We start from the raw sequence: 23,343 nt of genomic DNA, 5'->3' as shown, positions 1-23,343 counted from the left end.
CAAAAGCTTCCAAAAATCATTTCAAAAAATGATAGAAACCTGTCTTAATTTATGTACAAATTTCTACAGTCGATAATTCACAAGAATTATGGACAATTCACACAATGCTAGGAAGGTAATCACAACGGCAAACTGGTGTTATGCATCCAGACGTGTTGGTGATGAACCTCATGCCACGCCATAAATTTTGTTGAAACATGCTTGCTTCAAGTACGAGCAAAACAACCTCAAATTGAACTTGTGACCACAGAAAATACATGCAAAGACAAGAGACCAAGTTTTATGAATTAACTTGCAGAAATCCTCTCTCAGTATCAATGTTTTTTCAACCTGTACAGTCGATTGACCAGGTTGTTTAGACTGGTTGGCCACATTTCCATCATGTGTTGTTTTGCATGGGTGCGGTGCAGCTGGAAGAAGTGCAGCATTGCTTTAGTGCATTGAGATTTGCGCACCTGTCTTCACCACTGCGACAACAAATTGCGAAGAGAACTCGTGAAAATAATGGAAGTTTCTTTTCAAATATTGCAAATGTACATGTAAGTAGGAAAACACAAAAACGATGAGCAGCGGAACCTTGATCTGTGTTTCAGGTCAGTCCTAAGAGCGACACACAATGTTTTCCAAGAGGGCATCCACGGCCATGGCAGAAAAGGGGCAGGCCATTTTGGCCCCATTTAATGTGGAAATACTTAAGGCATCGAGACCAACCCTCGTGAAATTTGAGCCCTGAATGTCAACACACTGCTAACACCTCTAAAACACTTTCTAAATTAAAAGAAGCCATATGCAATCGTAAACATGCTAAAGTATTTGCCAAAACAACATTTGGGCCAGGGGAGCAACGCATACCATACCATTATGCTTAAGAAATGATAACATCGTCCAATGAACCTACATGTACCGTATGCAAAGGCAGTCATGTGTGAATCCAGTAGGATCGGGGCTTAACAGGAACTTCATATAAATTGAGTTGAGTTGCCATGCGTGCTACATGTACATGTATGGTATTAAATTAGGGCCAGTAGGGAATTTTCCGGAGTTGTTTTCCCCCAAAGTGTATATTTAGCTGGCGCCGCCAAAAACCATCTTAATGATATTTGTCCACCAAAACATGTACTGCACAATGGGGCATGTGCACCTGTTGTGCCAGTGCAATTTAAGCAAACACATCAGGGTCAGTTCACAGTCTAGTATCCACTGCCTACAATTTAAAAGTTTACTACGCACATTCAGTGAAAAAAGAGACCAGCAACAGTTTTTTGATATGTACGTGTACCGGTACATTACATGTACTTTCTTTTTTTCTCGTACTTTTTTAAACACAGGACAAGAATCAACTGCTTGGGCCAAGCGTTAATATTCAGTGGGAGTGAATTTGGGTGAGGGGGCAAGCTAGCCTGCCATTTGAGCTAGGCAAGCAGTCCAGCAAATTTTCCTCGTTTTACTGGCATTGGTGGCTTGTGTAATTTATCACGTAGTTCTGGTTTCAAACTTCGCAACCTACATGTATGGCCAGCCCATTGCCCAGTGACCCACATACATGTACATGTTGTCACAAGTCTAAATCACATTGTTCCAGTTTCAATTTAACCAGGTATAACTTTACTGTAACCATCCACAGCCCCTCAAAGTCGCAATCTGATATGCAGCAATTCTTTGAAAGTGATCTTGGAAATGAAACGAAACCTCTCTTTTCCATTTTGCTAGAAAATGCTTCAATTGATTTGATTAGCCATTCAGAATTAACACATCAATTAATCACAGCCAACTCCAATTCCTCCATTTTGAAAGAATTCCACATTTGACCATTGCTGCATGATACATGTAGTTCTGATGGACGTGAACTCCCCTTATTTATGATACTTTTGTTCTTGATGTACATGTATGTACTATATGTACATGTACATGTAGTACAGCGCATGTACATGTGTAATTTGTGCAGCCCATGTACCCATAAGACATTGTATGCATACATGGACATGTACAGGTACTGTACATGTACATGTATGTGTGTTACGTGTGTAGTCAGCGTTACATGAAAAATTCTTCGAAAATCCTAAGTGTTTCCTGTATGATACAGAGCAGTGTGGGTGGTAGTGGGCAGTGGCAGTATTTCAAAAGTGTCTATTTCTTATCGGAGGGGGGAGATGTGCGGATGAATATTTTATGAGCATGAATTATGAATTTGTCATTTTCACGCCATGTGTCTGAATGGGGTTTTGAGGAAAACAAACCCCGGTAATTTATTCAAGTTGCAGCAATAATGTGAAAAATATGGGAATGGACGTTCTTTGGAAAAATACATGTATGCAAAATCGCTCTTGATCGAGAGGTTGCTGTGCATTTAAACCATACACCTGTACATGTATTTTTAATTGTACCAATATTGTATGATACATGTGCATGAATTTGAAAGTGTTGTTGACATTTGCTATTGGTGTATATCGTGCTTGAGGAAAAGCTACATACCAAAAAGCATGTTATTTACATGTACATGTATCTAAATAAAATTCAAAAGCATGTTTGACAGATATCGTACATACCTGTTCGGGAACATGTACGCTGTACGGACATACACGTACATTGTACATGTAGGTGTGTATACATAGGCGTACTGTCTACATGTGTGAACCTTAAAAACTACATGGATTTTTCAAAGTGCTACCTGATGCATCAGATGGGTTGTAAATTTTGTTGGTTTTTTCGTTTGGTTTGGTTTGTTTTGTACCTGTCATTTTATTGGAAAACTTTGTTCATTCAATGCAGGTACATGTACAAGTAGGTGCAGGGGGGCAATTTACAATGGACTGCTTGAAAACAGGTTGAATCATGGCTTGGGGTCATTCTTGTAGCAGTTGATGGATGAATAATGCAATCTACCCAGGTCTGTGGTTTGGCTATCCCTGCCACTTTCTGCTGTGCGGGTGATTCATCCTGCCAATGTACAAATACAGGGGTACAGTGCAACTGGAAACCTGATCATTTCCCCTCTATTTGTAAATTTCTCTCACTAGAGATTTGTCTCTACCTTGGTGGCATTGTTGAAAGACCGTGGACTGCCGCTTTGCCTTGGAGGTTTTCCTGGATGGGGAATTGTGTGAGGACATAACGGTGTTGGCTCGATGACAGCAGACCCGCCAAAGGCAGTGGACACTGCACAATAGGTTGTTCATTGCGTTTCAGGCACAAGCAGGGATGGATGACAATCAGTACTCGAGCCAGGTCACAGTGTTAGGCTGAGAGAAACAAACTGAGGAATGGATGGAGTCTAATTTTGTGAACTGCAACCTGGACGGTAAAAGTACAGGTCCAGGCCTGATGGCTTCGGAGGATAAGGATCAGGCGAGCTTCCCGGAATTTCACGTGCACGCCACCAACTACACCAAGGGACAACTGAAGATGAAATTAAAAAGCAATAAGAAAGCGGGAATTATAGAGGTTCAGCACAAACCGGAGGAGGTCAGCTCGTCACCTGAGGTCCAGACTGAACGGGAGACTGAAGAAGGGCTGGTATGTTGAGTTTCATTCTAATTAGATTAAGGATACCACTGAAATATCACAGAACTCTGGAAGTGTTGGGATGTTTTGCTTCTGCCTGTCTAATACTGGAAGCCACAGATTTCAATAGCCGATCCTTGCTCTATGATTTGACTGACCCACGTAGAAGTTGGGGGTGTATTAATTTTGCCATTTTGTAGCTTTTATCTCTGCAACAGCTGTTGAGTTCAACTTTCTAAACTGTTTTGTAGAATATCCCTCCTGTATTCCATATGCTAACACAAGTTTTTAGCCTTGAAGCTCAATTCAGGGTCTCCCAGCTCTCTGGGAAGGGCAAACTTCATCGGAGCAATCTCCCTGGAGAGTGGAGAACATATGTATGTGGTTTACTTAGAGTCACATGCAACCACAGTGGGAAAACTCCTCAACTGTAGGCTGAAATAAACTGGGCTGTTCCGATCAGGCATGTTGAACCACTTGCCTTCCACCTGGTCGTACCGGAGGGAACAATCATTTGGGAGAACTGTTCCTGTGACAGAATGTGATCTCAGACTGCTTTAGAATTGGCTAAAATGTGAGCTTGATGGAAATTGAAAGTGAAACCAAACCTGTACCGATTATATTTGATTTCAAAAGTGGCATGTGAATGGCTTCCATCGTGTTTTACAAACATACATGTACATGTACCGGTATACAGTGACATCAAAACTGTGACAGGATACTTCACACTCCAACAGCGTATAAAATAAAACTTCATTTTGATACCTGGTCAACAAAATCTGGTTTTTAATTTAATAAAGTATGTACATGTAGATTCAGGACTTTGATTTATTCATAATACTGGATCATTTTGGAAATATGTAAGGTTTTTCTTATAATTTATTCATATTTATTTTATAGCACTTTCAATACACGACATGTACAGTGTACATGTATGCAACTTGTGTCAAATACATGTATGTTAGATGCATACACGTACAATGTATGTACATGTATGCCGAGTACATGGTATACTGTAATTATTTATGTCTACATGTACCGGTACATTGCATGATATTTGTACCTTCAATTCAACCACAAATTCTTAGTATTGATTTAATTTACATTTAAAAAGCCATTGCATACATGTACCCAGTATATCCTCATTTTTCTGGCTGTACATTTGTACTCACAAGTGCACATGGAGAAGATATTTTTGCATATATGTCCAAATCAATTGAGACATGATCTTTCATACTGGTGTTTACAACATACACTCTATATGTACATGTACGGATTTAAGATTTACAAATGAGAGCTTCAAAAATCCACAGTTTTTTTCCCCAAGATGGCCCGTGTTCTTGTCCTTGTTTTAAATCAGTTTGATTCAGAACACGATGTTCAGAGTCAGTCCCTGAAAGTGAAATCCCGCTCTGTGTAGAAACACATCTGCCATAGCCAAATGCCAACGTTAAATATATTCCCAGGTCAGAAGGTCACACTGTGCACGTTAGCATGCGTGGAGTAAACCTGGTCTTACAGGGGCTATTACATTGGTATGGGGCTGCAGGAAATGACTAGGGATCATCGTTCACCTACGGTGGTGCCTTATTTTTATAGTATGTACAGCCTACACAGTGGGTCATGTGCACTGTACACTTACATGTATTTAAGGCTTTATGTACATTTGCATGTACATAAACATGTACATGTACCAGTACATGCACAAGTAACTAAGTGTACTGCATGTTGCATCTAGATACATACTGGTATTTGAGCCCAAATCTTTAATTTGGTTGTGGTCTGGATTTCAGGCTATGACTTACATACATACATGTACATGTACAGTACATACACGTACAACTATACGTTTTAGCATGCATGTACTGCAAAGTACCCTTGTAAATGTACACTGTACATGTACATGTATGTTTACATTATACATACGCCCATGTAACCCCTGTGAGAATGAATTGGATAGTGAAATATTGTAAAATGCATTAATTATTTGTACTGCGTAAATGCTTCTTCCCAGTAATAGTGACGATTGATCTTCCACCATGCACAAGTACATGTAAATGTACATGTACATGCACAGTACGTACATGGCAAATCAGTGTTAGTTTTTGTTATGAACCTGCTTGTGTGCAAAATACCCGGTATGTAATGGATTCGATATTTGCATGTTTATCCAGGAACACTAATATCATGAGTGCACTTGTCAGGCAAGGTGATCAACAGAATTGGAGAGGCTTAATTGCCTCATAAATTTTACGATTAGTTTTCTTTTCTCGAAACGGGAACTGTACACTGGTCCCAATGATTATGCACGGTGCACCTTTACAGGTAAGCAGGTACATGTAAATGAACGGTGCACCTTTACAGGTAAGCAGGTACTTGTAACTGATGTTACCGGTACGGTACCGGTACATGTAACTTACTGTATTTGTTTTATTATGTAACAGCGCTAAATATTTCCCTCTGCCCCCCCCAAATGCACACAACAGGAGACTTTGAGGCGCTTGGTGAATGTACTGTAACTTATGTACAGGTCCTTTTTACCAGTTTTGGGCATGTGCACATTGCTCTGAGTAGGTGTTCATATGTGTACTGGTAGTTGTGAGCACACACATGAAAAAAGTTTGTTACATGTCTGCTGCCACCAGTGTCTGAAAGTCTCTCATTCGTGGGTTGATGTGGAATATCACGTCCCCCAAAAATGGCAAACATCACTGCATTGTTTAACATGCCCTGGATCTCTCTATTCAGAATACTCATGACCACCTTGAATCTGGGCTTGGATCACGACCCTTCCCTGGTCAGGCAGTAAGAATCAATATATGTACATGTATAACGGTATATCCCTGAATCGGGACAAGATGCTCCCGTGGCGCTACCCAAAGGGTGTGGGCAGTGACAGAGGGAACAGATGGCTGAGTGACAGCAAGGTACAACCCCAAAAATAATCAACGCCATCCCTTTGTTGGGCTCCCCTCGGCCACTTTGCGTCCCTTTTTACCAAATCCAATTAGGAGAGGTGCTGGTCTGGAGCATCGCAAAGGGCTCGCCAAAGGTGTGAGCGGAATAGAATCTCGGGGATGCAAGATGATCAAGCCGCGGCCTCCATGATCAAGCTGAGTGGCAATATGGCCAGTCATGCTACCGGTACGAGGAGTCCCCTGATGTGACATATCCAGGAGGGGGGGGGGAAATGTGGCCCAGACCATTTAACCTGATTGCTAGCTTCCATTTATCCCAGTCCTGTCTGTCAATTTGGTGTCAGCCACTCTTAGCTAATTAGATGGATTAAGATTCCAGCATGACCCATGTACTAAAGAAAAATCACTTTGTTTGGAGAGAAGTCAGGCATGCACAATGTACTGGTGTGTTCATTTGTGTACATAGGTGATTTACTGACCAGTGTCTAGTGAAAAGGTTAAAGTGGATACAGGTATTGGGTACATGTGTTATTAAATGTCATGGTGGTATCTTGCTCCATTTTTATCAGGAGCCAGGCTACATTTTTCTTCAGAGGATGTACAGAAGTCTACTACATATTTCATGATTTTTTTTAATTAAGAAATAAATGTATCAATTGACAAAGTGTCTCATTCTTTGCCTAATGCTTGAAGTTGAAGCAATTTGTAGACAAATTGTAACAGGTTTTTTTTTATGAAGGGGAGGTCACTCATATCATAGAGCAAGGAATTAATGCTCATACCAGCAGGAACCCAAGCTCATACACACAAATTTTAGGGCTCGTTTGATTCGTGCAGATCCGGATTGCGATCAGTGATCCATCATTGGTTCATTGACATCAGAACCTATAGATGTAATGGATGGAGCGAACCAGCGTTTGGATCACTGATCAAGATCCGGATCCATATGAAGTAAACAGGGCCTTTATATTCTCCTCATGACAAAATAAACACTATATGTCAAGTTACCAATGTCACCAGAAAGGGCAAAACCTTGAAAGCATATAGCTTGAGTCAGGCATGCCATTAACAGAGCTGTAAGTTTATTCACCACTGTTGGGAGAGGCATCATACTTTACAGGTACATGTAGGACATTGTGCTCTGTTGGTTCTGCAGGATGAATGATTCATGAGTGAGTTAAATTGGCCACTTGATTGGTCTAGACAGGACATCCTTATTATAGTGAATGTGCTTAGGTGATAACTGTAGGAGAAAATAAGAGAAAATGAATTAATGAAATTGTGGTGTGCTGCAGGGCAAACTCTTAATTGCTGCGTGGGATGTCTGGTATTAACAGTAATTGTTTGACACCCTTCCCTCAAACTGGGTCACTTTTCAATCATCCTGTGTAATGATGTATGAATGTACAGGATGTCCAGTCCAAATTACAGTATGTTGTCAGTTTCAATTTATTAACCAGATGTATGAAAACATGTGCTGTACTTGGTGTACAGTGTACATGTACATGCACTGTACATGTACACATGTACATTCCTATATCACATCTCCATTCCTATATCCTAAATCCCATCTACATTCCTATAGTTGTACAGTGTACCGGTACTTTGTGCTGGATGACAAAACATCGTTGTACGCTAGTACTGCATTGGTACTGTGTACATACTGTGGACGTGTATTGCTTGGAAATTTTCAGTGTGCGCGCAGCTAACACAAGCTCTCACTTTTACTCGCGGGGAATGTGCTGGAAAACTTGAACGAGTATTTTGGAATTTTGTTAACCTTATTATTAATATCATTTTCTCTATACCTCGGTAACTACCGGTACCAGTGCTGTGATCATTGCAACTCTGACTCCTTACACAGTGAGGCACTCGGTGTTGTGAAAATCTGTGCGATGATGTGATCAGATGCATGTAACTCCCAAACTCACAGTTGAATCTCAAGAGCATGGCTAGAATGCACGGTTTCCACCTTAGTATAGAACCTTCTAATTAACTGATGTACAAGTGGTTACCATACATGTATGTGAAACAGTTTATTGATGCAGTGGTTCTGGTAATAGTGGGTAGCAGGTAGCCTACCGGGTACATTTACGCATGTACCTGTATACATGTACAGGCTTGTATTACATGTAGTTTACATGTACATGTACCGTACATGTAATGTACATTTGATACATTGAAGTGCTCTGCAGTGTAACTTCAGCATACATGTACATGTACATTTTTAAAACTTAACCATCTTCAGCAAATGGTGGAATCTGATATGGCCCCTGGTGAAGGCCAAATGAAAAGGAAGTGATTGGTGAAAGAGGTGCCAAAAGGAAAGGAGAAAACAAATACAGGAAGTGGTCCATTGGGCTCTGGGGAATAATATCTGTGTTCTGGCCTTGGTATCCCAACATTGTTATTCCACCATTAGTGACATTACTTGAAATGTTAGTTTTGTTGTTTTGTGGGCCCAGGGAGGAAACATTGTTTGATGTGAACGTTTGGCACTAATTTACACAACTGCACACACGTACCGGTATGAAACCCCTAGAAAAATTACCTGTAGTCAGTAAATGTACAAATGCATACATGCATGTACATGTACCTACATGTACCATACCGGTATGTACAATGTAGCCTACATTCATACATGTACATGTACTCAACAATTATCCGGTTGGTGAATGCATATGTTTGAAGTTAGACCCTTCTCACTTTGATACAAAGGCAGACCAAGTTATTTCACAGAAAATGCATGTACATGTATGAGCAAATGAGTTTTGAGTAATTGATCCCATAGGTACAGGTGTCAATGTACATGTACATGTAGGGTACATGCCCAGATATTTACACTTAGTGATTAGGTCCCATTGTACAAGCAAGGAAACGGCGTTCCTGGGTCAACCATCAGTTGATGCAATGCTGCCCTCATGCACCGTATCAGGGGGAGTGGTGACTGGCCCAGCTTGTTAGCATTTAGGGGCCTACGTAGTGATTGTGGTGTGTATATCTATCTGTGTGTGTGGCTGGGGCAATCTTGTGATGACACGCTGCGTTGAGTCGCTGGCTGAGTGAATGATGATCGGCCACTGAGCTGCTTGTTTGTGCAGGTGATTTGATTTCACCCTGTGAAGACTCCATCCTGTTTGCATCCATTGTCTCCTCTCTTAAAGGGATCCTTAATGTAACCTGTCCTGTCACGCCAGCCTTGGGTAAGATGTTCAAAACACAGTAGGAATCATACTTAGTCTCTGACATAGAGTAAAGCGGTCATGTTGTATAACGTGAGTGAGTGTGTGTGTGTGTGAGGACTGCTGGAAGTTGACGGTGCTCAACATGGAAAGTCATGTGTGTTCATGCATGCGTCATCCATATTAGATATTATTGCAGGCATAACCATGTATTAGGGGGTGGTTTCATGTTTCGCAGCGACTGTTCGGGTTGACTATGGAGCACAGTGCCTAAGGGATCCTGCTGTGCCATGTCAGCCTATCAAGTTATTTGTCAGATATAAGTGTGCTTTGCTGTAGTGATGCACTTTGGAGAAGGTCACTGAAACTGAACAAACTGTGATTACAATAAAAAGATTTCTGGACAAGTTGATGTACATACTGTACATGTACATTTAGTAAGAAACCTGTTGGTACAAATGCATCATGTACAAATACATAAATGATTGATGTACATGCACTGGTACATGTGTGTACATTCTCTTGACCTGTGGCCTTTATCTCATCGCGTAGAGCTAGATCTGTGCTCATAGTCATGTGCTTAGTTCACCTTCTCAATTCAGGGAAAAGGCTATGTGGGTCAAACTGTGGGTGGCAATTAGTAGACCAGTCATATTCTTGAAATTTCCCAGTGGGGGAGGGGGGATTGTGGACTTGTGCTACATGTACATGTACGTGTAGTTTGCATCATCTGCCTTGCGATGTTGTTATTCCCTTGGGTGTTTGGGGGTCTGATTTGTTTTTATTGCTCTGAATTGCACTTAGTCTGTAAATAAGCATTTTGAGAGTTAAATTTGAATTAAATCTGGTACACTGAGTTCTTTAAATTCGTGTAAGCTTAACATTTTGAATTTTCCATACTAAAAACACTGTTGTTGTACATGTACTTCTAGATTTGGGGCAAGCTTTTGCTTAGTTACATAAGAGACACCTTACAACAATACACTGTTCTCAATAGATTAGAAGGGCACAAAGGAACCAGTCCATTCCGGAGATGGTGGTCGCTATGCAAAAGCTTGCCCCGAATCACGAGGTATAGCAACAGTGTCTTTAGTCTGGGGAATTCAAATCGTTACGTTTATGTGCAATCAGACAAATCAGTGTACCAGATTGTATTCAAGTTTAACTCGCAAAAGGCTTGTTGAAACTACACGTACATGTAGTACATGTACATCAAAGTAGGCATGCAGGGCAAAACCTGTTTACGTGTATGAACTTGTAGTCTTGCACATGTACATGTACATTGACGGGTGATTGGCACACGTTTACATGTAAATCCGCGAGTTCCAAATTACCAGTATGTTGATTTAAGAGTCTGGCTCATGTGTCCTCACTGTGCATGGCATTGCATACCATTAAATAGCCAGAAATTCAGGCAACACAGAGGTCCAAAAACCAGTGCTTCACCAGGTCATCCACATGTTTTTATGTACGGTACATCAATTTCCATTTATGTACTTCTGGCATACTGTACATTTACATGACTGTAGTGGGAAAAAAATGTTTCACTTTCAAAGACAGACTTTTGTGGTTTTGAGAGGTTGTTCCGCATGGTGCACATTGTACCACTATATATGATTCATTAATGTGGCCTCTAAGCATGCGTGATGACGAGGGCTTCCTGTTAAGAAGTTGTACAGTAGATACCGATAGTTGCTGAAATGTACGTGGTACACCAGTCCATAAGTGGTTACAGCACAGTGCACATTTACAAACATGTACGTATAGGTTTACATACATGTACATGTACATGTAGGTAGTACTCCATTTCAAGAGAATTTGTAAAACATTGTACATGTGTGGCTAACCTGCATGTCCCTGTACTGTTACATGTATGTGTTTGTATTCATGAACATGGAGCTGTAACACATGTCAGCTGGAACTGGCGTAGGTTTTTATCATTCAGCACATAGGCCTACCGGTACTGTACATGTACATGTATACAATTTGTATTACGGTATGTACATGTATCACATCTACCGCTATTGTACAGCTGTGTACACACATGGTTTCCAATGTTCTTGCTGAAGAAAAAAGATGTAGCGGTGGAAGACACCTCTTTACACAGTATGGTGCAAATTATGTTCTTGTAACTTCATGCATGCATGGACCTTGTATCTGGTATTAATCATGATGCATGTTCGGTTTCGGTGACGTGTGTACGTGTACATGTACCTGTGCATTGTGCAAAATCCCACCTACCGGTACATGTACGTATCAAGTGATCAATGTGTGTACTACATGTACCATCCATGTACTACAGGTAAGTACATATAGGCCAAGGCATCCAGTGATCTCAGAAGATCGAGTTGAATTTGATTCATGGTATCACCTACAGTACAACCGAAGTCACCTCATTTGCTCTTCGGAATTCAGACAAAAAACAAAGAGCCCTCCCCAACACCACCAAAAATAGAGTAGGATCCAGTGAAGAGTGGGACCAGAAAATGCAATCAATAGTGTGCACTCTTGGTTGATTGAATCCCAGGCTTAATTTGCCGCATTCATGCCGTGGGGGAATCAGTGGTTCATGAGACACTCTCCCAGCATGGGACAAAAACACAGCCTCGCCAGAGTAACGCTTCAGAATCAATTCATTTGGTAACATCACACCAGCGGGATGACAACCATTGTCCATTCATGAGTGAATACTGTAAGTTCAATGTGACTGTCCATTGGTCAAAAACAATAACCATAAATATTCTGTCACAACTCTAGATATGCCGTGTACAGTACGCATCAAGTGAGTTTAAACTACGAGTATGTACCAGAAATTTTGACCTGAGGTACATGTACCAGCACATGTACATGTAGATTATTGTTTTGACAAAATGAAATACATGTAATTTAAATTTATGTTCTCAAAGACGCAACCATTCATTAAGGACAGATGTCGGCCTACATGGACCAGTGCATGTTTCATCTACATGTACATGTACATTACTTGAGACATCTGGAAAAAAGGTACAGTACATGTATATGTGATTCATACCACTGGCAGTTTACATGTGTGCACACATGTACATGTGTGCACACATGTACATGTATGCACAGGTGTACATGTACAGCATCGTTTCTCAGTTTGAGTTTGGAAAATGCAGCAAAATATGTTATTCATGTTTACATGCAAATTTACTATCTATTTTGATGTCGTCATCATTCTGTTAACTACACATTTAGTTTAGCCGACCGAACCTGTCAGAACTTGTGGTATTGATAATTACATGTAGTTGAGTAGCATTTGTAAACATTTGTACATGTGGGTAGGCCTTTACTGTGTTGAGACAATATGTGTTGTTAGGAAAGTTGGGACAGAGTTGAGAGGACAAAATTTTGTCTCTGTAATATTTTTTGTCGCCACAACATCTATGTGTATGCACAAGATCTGTATTTCAGTATGTGCTGTCACCACAACTGTGTAGCAAGTATTTGTGTACCAAGAATGTCTGTTCAGTTCCACAAGTAAATAAACTCACAAACTGTTCTAAGAGCAACTCATCAAAGTGCAAGTGCACGAGACATTAAAAAAAAATTGCTTCAAAAATGAAGATCATGCACTTTTTTGGAGGATTATTCTGGCAACTGGCAACACCCAATCCAGTAAAATGCACAGTATTCTCTGTCGGAGGCCATTGAAGGCAAAGGGAAGTTTCGCATGTCAGCATTGTGAAGCAGGCTTGTGTTTTTTTTTTTGTGGCCATTCTGGCCGGACCGAGCCAGGCTGCTTACTCTGCAGCTTGTGTCTTTGTTGGCATGAGGCTAAGGTTTCATGTAGGGTTGCCGGCATTGCTCCAACCCGATACACAAGCTATTCTCCGTATCATATCATTATGGATCTCTGTCTCGGGAGGCACAACAAAAGCACCAGCAATTTGATCTTGTGGGCATTGTCGCCAGTTAGAAACAGTTTTGGATTTGAGGAGGAGGGAGCTGGGGCCACAACACTTTAAAAAAGAAAAGAAAAAAAGAAGAAGTTGGGATTGAATTGACAATGAGTGGGAACAGAGCTTGGTGCAGTAACATTAGGAGGGAAAGAAGTGACGTCAACACAGGACCTGTCCAGTATGCGATTACTATCTGCTCTGTTGGTACGTGTATTCACAGGGAGAGGCAAACACTATTTTTATCGCAGACTTCATTGAAATTCATTGACTGTTATTGATTGCAGCTTAGCTGATGCTTGTTCTTTCTCTTTCTGACAGGAACACGTAGATTCTAATTAGACAGAGCAGACATAGTGATATATATCTGCACTGGCATTAATGTGTTAATTAATGGATGCTGCAGAGGGTGTTAAATATCTTGCAGTGGTTTTTTTTCTGTTTTGAGGAACATCTTAGAATCTGAGGTGTAGACTTTTAAAAACATGTGCATACACATGAATTTTTTCTTCCATAAAATCTATTTGTTCATAAAAATATTGTGCTTCATCTGTCTCGGTAACATGCTCGTTTGTTATTGTTGGTTCATGTTACTATTGGGGAAAAGTTTACATGTAGATGGAGTTTCTACTTCTAAATCCGATCACACACAGTGCCACTTCATCACTACATCAGGTACATGTACTGTACCTGTCCCCAAAGGTGGACGTGATTACATCACTGCCAACGGCAAGACTGTACAAGACAGGTGTATGCATGTACATGTACAGTATATCCTCCAAACCAAAATATTGACCTGCATCAAGTGATCCGTGAGTAAATAGGTAAGCCTAATAAATGGGTGATTTATAGATACACACCACAGTCAGCTGGCAGATAGAGGGCCCTGTCATGTTTTGTCTGGGGTCCTAACCACAAGAATGCAGGGAAACCCGCATGTGTTGATGGCAGTACATGCTGTGATCACTGTTAGAGAAAAGTTTGAGTGCTTGACTATTGTTGACAGAGTTCTTGTCAGTACAAGTTGGTGTTCGCATCTCTCAACCAGAGCCTGGGGTACTCTACTTTTTGGATCAGTGAACAACTGAGGATATCAGTTTAGTTGGAAAGATGTACAGAAAATTATGTTCTCGTACAATGTATCCAGAGACTGCTCAGAACCACAGTACAAAGCTGTTATAAAACCAATTTCATGTTTGATTTGATTTGTTACACGACAGTAACATTCCGCTTTGAACAAAACGCTGTAAAAGTTATTCTGTGCATCCACCTGTGGATTACTGGCAACCTGCAGAAAGTCTCTTGGTCGCTTAAAACCTGCAGGGCCATGTTTTCTCAGAATCTGACAAGGATGCTCTCCAATAAAATCTACCGTCTAATATCTGATACCGGATATACAGTACATGTAGCTTCTAGGAAGTGCAACCTTTTTTGAAAACGTCTTTTAGTACGTTGTTAAGTCCTCTTTTTTGATTTCTGAAGTGCATGTATGTTGAGTACTGTTTGGATGTATGTGTGTGGGGAAAGAGCAGAGGTCATACAGTTATGCCCCTGTGTGTTTGTACATGTATGCCTTGACCCATTCACGTGACTGAAACATAAATATTACAGTGGCCTTCCCCATGGGACTTTCTTGGGACATAAAACTGACAGAGCAATTCTTCCGTGACCTACAGTAGTTAGCCTTGTAAAACTTCTGATTTGGAAGGGACATGTACTGGTACATCCAATTTTGGACGCAGATTTAACAATTATGACAGTGACTGGCTGTCCACATTGGATTTACGTGTAATTTTGTCAACTTGATGAGTCTCACTAAGTTATAAATACAGAAAGTCCCATGTACTGTAGACATAGCTCATTTACATGCATCTCAAATTCTATGTACATGTGTAACTTCATGATGTACATGTACGTACTGTACATGTAACATAAAATTGTAGAATTTAATAGAGCTCTATGGAGGTAGTGCACATGTACATATACATGTACGTGCTTTTGTTTATTTGGCCTTGGACGTGTTTTCGTTAACTTTGTTGAACACGAATGGTGTGACCATTGGGGAGGGTTTAAAAATAATACACATGTATGTTAGTCTACTGGTAATGGTACATGTACACCGTACAATGAATAATAATAGTTTGTTTAATCCTTTATAAAGCGTATATTTCATATACATGTAGATATGTTCAAATGCACTGTACAATGAAGACATTAAGTGCAGAACAATGAATACATTTAAACGTGGTTGAGCCGATGGCGTACGAAGGCGCCTCAGGCAGCCGCCAAACAACCCACATTCACCTACATCAGTAAAGAGGAGACAATAAGAAGCAGTTACAGTTTTAGAGGTGGGAGGAAAACCCCAGAGGAACAGTCTGGGTAAAACCCACAGAATCAGGTAGGGACTGAAAACCCAATCCACATGTGGACCGGGCCTGGATTCGAACCCGGGACCACAGAGGTGGAAGGCGAGGAAAGAACTACCTTGACGACCCGACTCCCCTCAAATATACCATGCAGTTTGGGCACTTGAGGCATGATGAGACACCAAGGCAGAGCTGTTCAGCTGCACAGTAGTCCATGATGTGTTGCATGTCAGGCATCATGCTCTCATCCCAAGCCATGCCTGATTTTATTTTTAAAAAATGACTGACTGATGTTGAGACTACAGGTACATGTTCATTGTACTCTACATGTCAAAACTCTGGACTGCATGGCAGTACTGGACCACATGTACATGTACACATTGCCTATCTCTGAGCAAAATCTGACTCCATGTGCTGTGTCATGATATTTATTCTGGCCACATTCACTGTGTTCACTGCGAACACTGCCATTTGAACTCCTGCACGTAATGTATGGAAAAGTTCATCCCTGCTTCAGATGCATTCACAAAATGTCATGTCCTTGGTCGGGGCTGGCAAGGAGACCCATGCTCTGGAAGAGTTGTACATGTATGTAAATGACAAAACCAGGCCCTTGAGCTGATGTGGGGGCATATTGATAGAGTAACACTGTTGCATGGGGTGAAGTCTCCCAAATGATAAACTCATCAGGCCTGCCCTGCTGAGGTCAAGCATGTTGTATGCTGTAATGTCAGTATCTCCCCTGCTGTGTCTGTTTCCTGGCTCAGTGGAGATATACCAGTACATACATGGGTAAGGGGATTATGTACATGTACAGTCACCTACATGCTGGTATCTGTGCGCCTGTTAATCTGGTGTCTTGCAATTGGTTTGACCTCATTCCTCCATGGTTTGACCTTACCAGGTTAATTGTGTTGACCAAACCTTAACCACACTGCCTTCTGGGATATGCAACAGTCAACATTGCTTAATTTCACAGAGATTTTCATACATGCATTTCAAAGGAATTGATGTCCTTTTCTTAAAGTTAAGGTACTGGTACATGTACAGTTGTACCGTGGTACATGTACACTATATACTCATATGTTGTACATGTAAATTGTACGTTTACATGTATAAATGTAGGGCCTACTTGTTTACACGGGTTGTACTTTAGTTCACCAACTTTCGATTTGGTTTGCCATTGTGGGATTTGACTAAATAAAATTTGAGAAAGTGAGTGCTTTGTATCCTGTAATTTTCCCGCACTTGCTGTTGGGCACTTGGTACATAAAACTACAGAATAAAGAACTCATAAATCATCGCCTTGACATGTTTGTCTCTGCAGCCATTGGAAGGGAAAAAAACCCTACTAGGGTCCGAGTTCATTAGCGGTAATAGCATCCATCAGCACTGAAGGCCAATAGTAAGCAAACTGTCCAAATGACCCCCGCTGCCAGATTCAAGGAGACATTCCATCAGTACTTGATCCTAATCCTGTTGTCGAGGGTTTCATCCGGCCACAACTCAGGTTTGCACAGTTACTGGTAAATGTCCTTGTGTAAAGGACCGATTTTTAGAAAAACTGCACTGTGGCCCACATGTACATGTACAGTGTCACAATATGTGTGCTTCAGACTTGAAAGCTTTGTTACTGATGGACACATCAAACACGGAGGATGATTTTTAATACGTTTTATTAACAACTTTAGAAATGTGAGACTATAACTTTACATGTAATTACAAATGCAAATAGGGGAGGTACTGTACATGTACTGTACATGTATCATTAACTTCAGTTTAATGCAGAACGTGTTGGTAGTGGTCATTTGTACTGCATCAATTTCATACAAAATCAAGAAGAGGCGAGCCCCTGAAAGAATTTACATGTCCACACATATGTAATTTTCTCTTTTTTTTCCATAAATACATGTATCATGCAAATCAATATTGAAACAACATGTACCCGTAATAGTATCTGAAGTTAAATGAAGACGGGCATCCGGTTCATAAGTGACTTCGTCACAAAGGCGGACGCACCGCAATTCGCAGGCTCCCATTGGACGATTGCCGAAGTTGTGCCTTAACTTCCGGTTTCATGGTTCCACATAAACGGCGATCAATGCGTGTACCGGTAACCCTATGTGCAGTGCACGTGTGCAGCGGGCGTGGTTTAAACTGAAGTGACGTCACATTTACGAACCCTATTGTTTAATCACTTGCTGGGAATGGGATAGTGTCATTTCATTGGTTGAGAATTGGCCATGTGGCCAGTCTGATGTACATGTACGTACATACCGGTACATGTACTTGTTACACGTTTCGGCCTCATAATTCAGTGCACAATATGCTTGTTTAGAGACTGTAGCATATCACAGTAGCTGACAATCTTCAACTGTCAACACATCAAATAACATGCATGCAAGGTTTCCTTTGATCGCCTAATGCCCTCATATTTTTACCAGTACAGTACATGTAATTGTACTTCCCATGCACCGGTACAGTTGAACATTGTATGTCACAAGAAGTTGCAGACCACTGCACAACGTGGAGTTACCTCCTTTTTTTTCTGACTTCCCAGTTGTGTGCTCTGTGTAAAGTATCCCTGATTCCTGTTTACTCTGGGGTTTGAAAGTGGTTAACAGTTTCCCCGAAAACTTGTTAAAGCAGTTGCCTGAGGTGTCCCCTTACATCATGGGGGATTGACCTTGCACCCACAGGTACAGTCAAGGTGACTTTTTTCACCCGCCTCCCTTGCTGCTGTGATTTATGGAAGATTTACACCGCAAGCATGCGGTGGGACCGCCATATACTTGCCATCCAGTTTGTGAAGCCCGGGGTGTTAAACTTTGGCCCCATTCCAAGACATTTCAGTTTCTGTTTGGAGCAAAGTTTCTGTTCGGAGTGTACCAGTACGTGCTCTGGTGAGGCTTCTTACATACAGTTCAAAGAACCAGGTCCACAGAGAGCCAAATAAACCGCATGGGACCTCAGAACAGTTCAGTGGCTGCAAAGTCTGAAGGCAACTTGCCAAAATATGTATGACTCATGGATAAATGAAGAAAAGCCATAATTTGATTATGGGCGTGATAGCATGTCACCTGCCTTGTTATTTTGTCACAGATGTGTTTGTAATGAAAGGGAAGGATACATTGAGTAAGTACAGTTTGAATAAAATCCAGGTTTATGACCTACCAGTAGTTTTGATAAGTACAGTGGTGGACCAGTGTGCCTTCAAAATTTATATGTAACCATCTGATTTCATGTTACATTTTATGACACTGCAGTCATGTCAATTGTCTATTATTGTGTGATACTGTGAGGGCCAGGTGAGCCCAATTCACTAATTGTAGATAAAAATTGGCCATAAAATGGCCAGTGTAGTGTACAGAGTACATGCTCGTTGCATAAAGAATGATCACTGAATTGTGCAGGCCCACACTCATGACACTCTAGAAGTCTTTGGAGATTCCAGCTTGGAATTAACCACATGTTGAAGTAGCCAGAGTAGCGATTTATTGATGAGGAAGGTTTGCTCTTTAGAAGTGCCCCTTGTGTGAGGCACATGTTTGCATTTAATAATAGGGCATTAACAAACAGGGCATGTTTTACAGGGCATTACAACTGCACAGTAACCGTCAACACTTTTAGGGGGGAAGGAATGACCTCTGTTATTGTGGGCTGTTCAGCTCACCCTCCTTTGTCTGGCTATGATTTAAGTGAGCGTCCCTGTGGGCCACAATGGTAAGGCAGCTTACCCCTTGAATGGAGTGTGAGTGGAAGCAAATGAAGTGTGCTAGAACCCCTCCACAGAATCCAGCAATCCACCTTTTCAGATTGTGAAAACAACCATAAAAGTAAGCCCAATTCGTTTTCTCCCTCTGTGGCTGATTGCCCTGTGATACAACATTACGCAGTCAGGCTTTTGTGTGGTTTGGGGGCACCCTGGTGCTGTCAACCCCCCCCCCTTCACCTCCACCTCCTGAAGCAGCTACTCCTTGTATGCTTGGTGTGAGTATTGTCATGATAAGTAGGTGTTGTCACACCTGACTGGTCTGTTACCTGATAGCGATGTGTGTTTTCAACTTATCTGCCTTGTGGTTGTTGATATGGAGCCTGTGGCTTTGTCATGATACTTGTAGCACCTGCTGTTAGGATTGTTTGATGATGATGTTTGAGTGTTGCAGGGTTCTACATTGTACATGTGCCTGTAAGTAGCACTGTTCTTTATGTAATTGAGTGTTCACCATTACATTGGCACTTTAACTTCCTCTTAGGCAGGAGTGTTGACAGTGAACTTAAGTGTTGGCACGGATACATGTACATGTAATGATCAGTGTCGGGCTTTTCTTCCTTTTTAAAGAAGAAATTAGGCTTATCACTGATAAATTATTGTAAACAGGTCATGCCATTTAGCGTCAACAAAGCGTTAACAAGTTATTCAAGCATATTTATGCAAAAATTATATATTAAGATATTTATAAGGCTCCTACCCGTACATGCATGTATATCATATTCGGTGTATCTCATTATTGAAAATTATATTTGAGTGTGGAAATTGGAGAGACAAATTTGGGCCTGCTCGTGCAGCCTGACCGGCCACCATCCTGTTTTGGCCTGGATGGCAGAGAAAAGAAAGATGGCGACCTCCCACTCATCACGAAGAATTTTTGTTTTCCCGCGAGAATCTGGAAGCAAATTCGCTGTTTCACTTAGGCCTATACAGTGACAGATGTTGGAATCTGTAAAATACTCATATGATAAATTTGATAAAACTACTTCTAAATCTTTAGAGAATATTTTCAAGGAATTGACGCTTTGTCAATGCTACACTTGTGTGTATTGACACTTGTTGACGCTAAATAATGCGACTGCTGTGCACTGTCATATTCTTTTCCTTCAAGTGCATCTAGTACTTGTTTTAACATACCAGTACAGTGTGGTAACATACATGTACAATGTGAAAGGATGTATAAATGAAGAGTGCGTGTGTGATCCTGTACATATGTACCGGTACATGTACAAGTGTTAACAGATGTACATGTACATGTATGGCACTGTATTGTGCATAAGTGTGTGCATAGGTACCGGTTCAGTACTGATGGTGTAACTGTGCAAGATTCTACTGCATCCACGATACTACTATTTCATCAAACTGTCGATACATGTATGTAAACAGTGCATTTATAAACACTTGCAGAGGCCCCATGATGTATTTATGAACAAGAGTTTATCCAATAATTTTTGTTTCAATTACAGAGTGATGCAGTGTGTAATTTTCCTGTTCAATAAACGAAGACAACAGACATTTAGAAAGTGAAAGATTGTTAAATTTACCCCCCCGGTAACTCAAAAATAACTAGTTGTACTGGTACTGTAGTCACCAATTTTGTGCAAGGTGCTTGGCAGAAACCAGCGTGATACTTTAAGTACCCAGCACATGTATGAGAGGGCAACTCACCTCTCAGTGTGAAGCATGCTGTGTGCTTACATGTACAGTGTACATGTACATGTACTGTACACCTGTATACTGGTACCGTCCACTCAGGACACCATCACAGCAAGTCAAGCAGACGCCATGCCAGTCTGGGCATGGCGGGTGATTACGCCTTGCTCAATTTGGCCGGCAAGCATTTGTAATTAAATAAAGCAGTGTGGAGTCCCTTGGTGAGAAACTGTTGGGGAGATTTAATTGTATTGATTGGAGCTGTGTGGGTAATTGTACTGGTACTGATCGCTTGGTATTTTACATCGTGTAGATTTTTCAATAAAGGCTAAGAGTGCGTTTGGCTAATTACCGGTATGTGTGCATGTGGAAAGTGGTCAGTGGAACTGTTGAATGGAAAATGAGAACATAAGAACATTAAAACCAAAATTATAGCTCACAGATGACAGCTACCGGGTCCTTCAATAATATTGATTTTAAAGCCTGCTTCATGAATAATTCTGTGGGAGCAGGGGAACACACAAACAAACACTTGGCATTAGAGATGTTAAAATATACACAAGTGTAGATTTGACACCTTAATAAATGATTTGTCTTTTGTTTTGGGAATTACCGAGGGCTTGAAATACCTACCAGTACTGGACCCAAGCCTCTGGGTTTACTGTCATTCTTTTAGATGAGTTGATGCTAGCACAAGCCTGGCAGTCTATTTTTCTTCTTTCAATTCAAGTATCACAGAATTTTCATTAGAAAGACATTGTGTGAGCCTAATTTTTTTTTAGATAAGGGTCCTTTCATATACATGTAGATATGCATTACAGAACTTTGAAGACCGGTACCATAGGGTAGGGTAGGGCACCAAATCACTTTTGGCTCTGTCATAACTGTGTTATATACTCTTCTCACATGTTTTGGTCTAGTAAATCCTGTGAGGTACTGTTGTTGTTTTTTTTTTTGGGGGGGGGGTGTTTTTATTCAGTTTTTTGGTGACATTTGACCCCTGCATTGCCTGTGTAATGTGTTCAGTCACAACTGTGCATGTATGTACATGTGCAGTTTTGTGGGAATTCTTGCTGGGGACTGTTTTCCAAACAAACATTAAAATTATTAATAATCAACAATGAAATAAATTTTAAAGCCCAAATGTTTTTGGAAAGACTGTGATCTACTGATGTGCATTTGGTAAACATGTACACCATGTACATGTACCTATATACATGTACATGTACAGTGTACATGTATGTACATGTACTAATTGTGTTGTAGCACTATGCATGTTAAAATTAAGAGTTGATAGCAGATAAGGTTTTAAGTCCACATGACCTGTGCTTTTGAAAAGTCAATTGGACTGAATGAATCCAGTTGCCTGGTGGGTGACATGAACCCCGTGGTTGATGAGTGCTGACGTGGTACCACTACTGTAGACACGACTAAGAGAAATAACATTGGCTTCCATCTCAAGGGATGAGTCATATTTCTGAAGAATCTTCACTGCTCGCACTCTATCTCTGTCTCTCTCTCCTTCCATGTACACTGTCATTTGCAGCAGCGGCATCTCCCTGAGACAATCTTACCGCGCCATTCCACCCTAGCTGTCTCTCTCTCTCTGTGCACCGTCACCTACATGTACATGTACAGTGCTCCATGCTCACTCCATCGGGCCGTGACCGAGGTGTGATTTTCACCTGTGCTGTCCTGCATGCATAATGCGACAGTGATACCTCTTACCGGTAGTACCTTGGCCCCCCTTATACATGTACATGTACTCCCTCTCCTCTGGGACTGTCATGACAGAGATGCAATTTTGTCTTGTCGGCATTTCAGTGTTCAATTAAACCGGTCATTTTAGGATGTGTACATTTTATACCACCAGCATGCATAAATGAAAGAAAAATGCTGTTAAAGTTGGTAAGCAAGTTACGAATGAAATTACTCATATACTGCGTACATGTATATACCGGAATATTATGTACATGCATACCTACATGTACCGGTACATGTACCCGGTTATTACACTGCATGACCGAC

General features: G+C 41.0%; 1 protein-coding gene across 4 annotated transcripts in view; it reads left to right on the top strand.

Annotated features, from left to right (window-relative positions):
• The window catches only part of LOC110987401 (uncharacterized), a 73,800-nt gene that overhangs the window by 1,268 nt on the left and 49,189 nt on the right, over positions 1 to 23,343 (top strand). For 2 of the 4 annotated variants that reach the window (XM_022250118.2, XM_022250124.2), the window contains exon 2: positions 3,018 to 3,513. In XM_022250118.2, coding sequence (XP_022105810.2) covers positions 3,265 to 3,513 — 249 coding nt within the window. In that variant the 5' untranslated portion in view covers positions 3,018 to 3,264. Of the gene's footprint in view, positions 1 to 3,017; positions 3,514 to 9,409; positions 9,623 to 18,866; positions 20,080 to 23,343 lie in introns of those variants that run through there. The other 2 variants (XM_022250134.2, XM_022250143.2) reach the window with 2 other exon arrangements.

The sequence above is a fragment of the Acanthaster planci genome, linkage group LG05 (assembly GCF_054643075.1).
Source record: "Acanthaster planci isolate LZ-2023a linkage group LG05, COTS_SCS, whole genome shotgun sequence".
NCBI lineage: Eukaryota > Metazoa > Echinodermata > Asteroidea > Valvatida > Acanthasteridae > Acanthaster > Acanthaster planci.
Note: the sequence above shows the minus strand (reverse complement) of the source record. Positions and strands in the feature narration are given on the sequence as shown.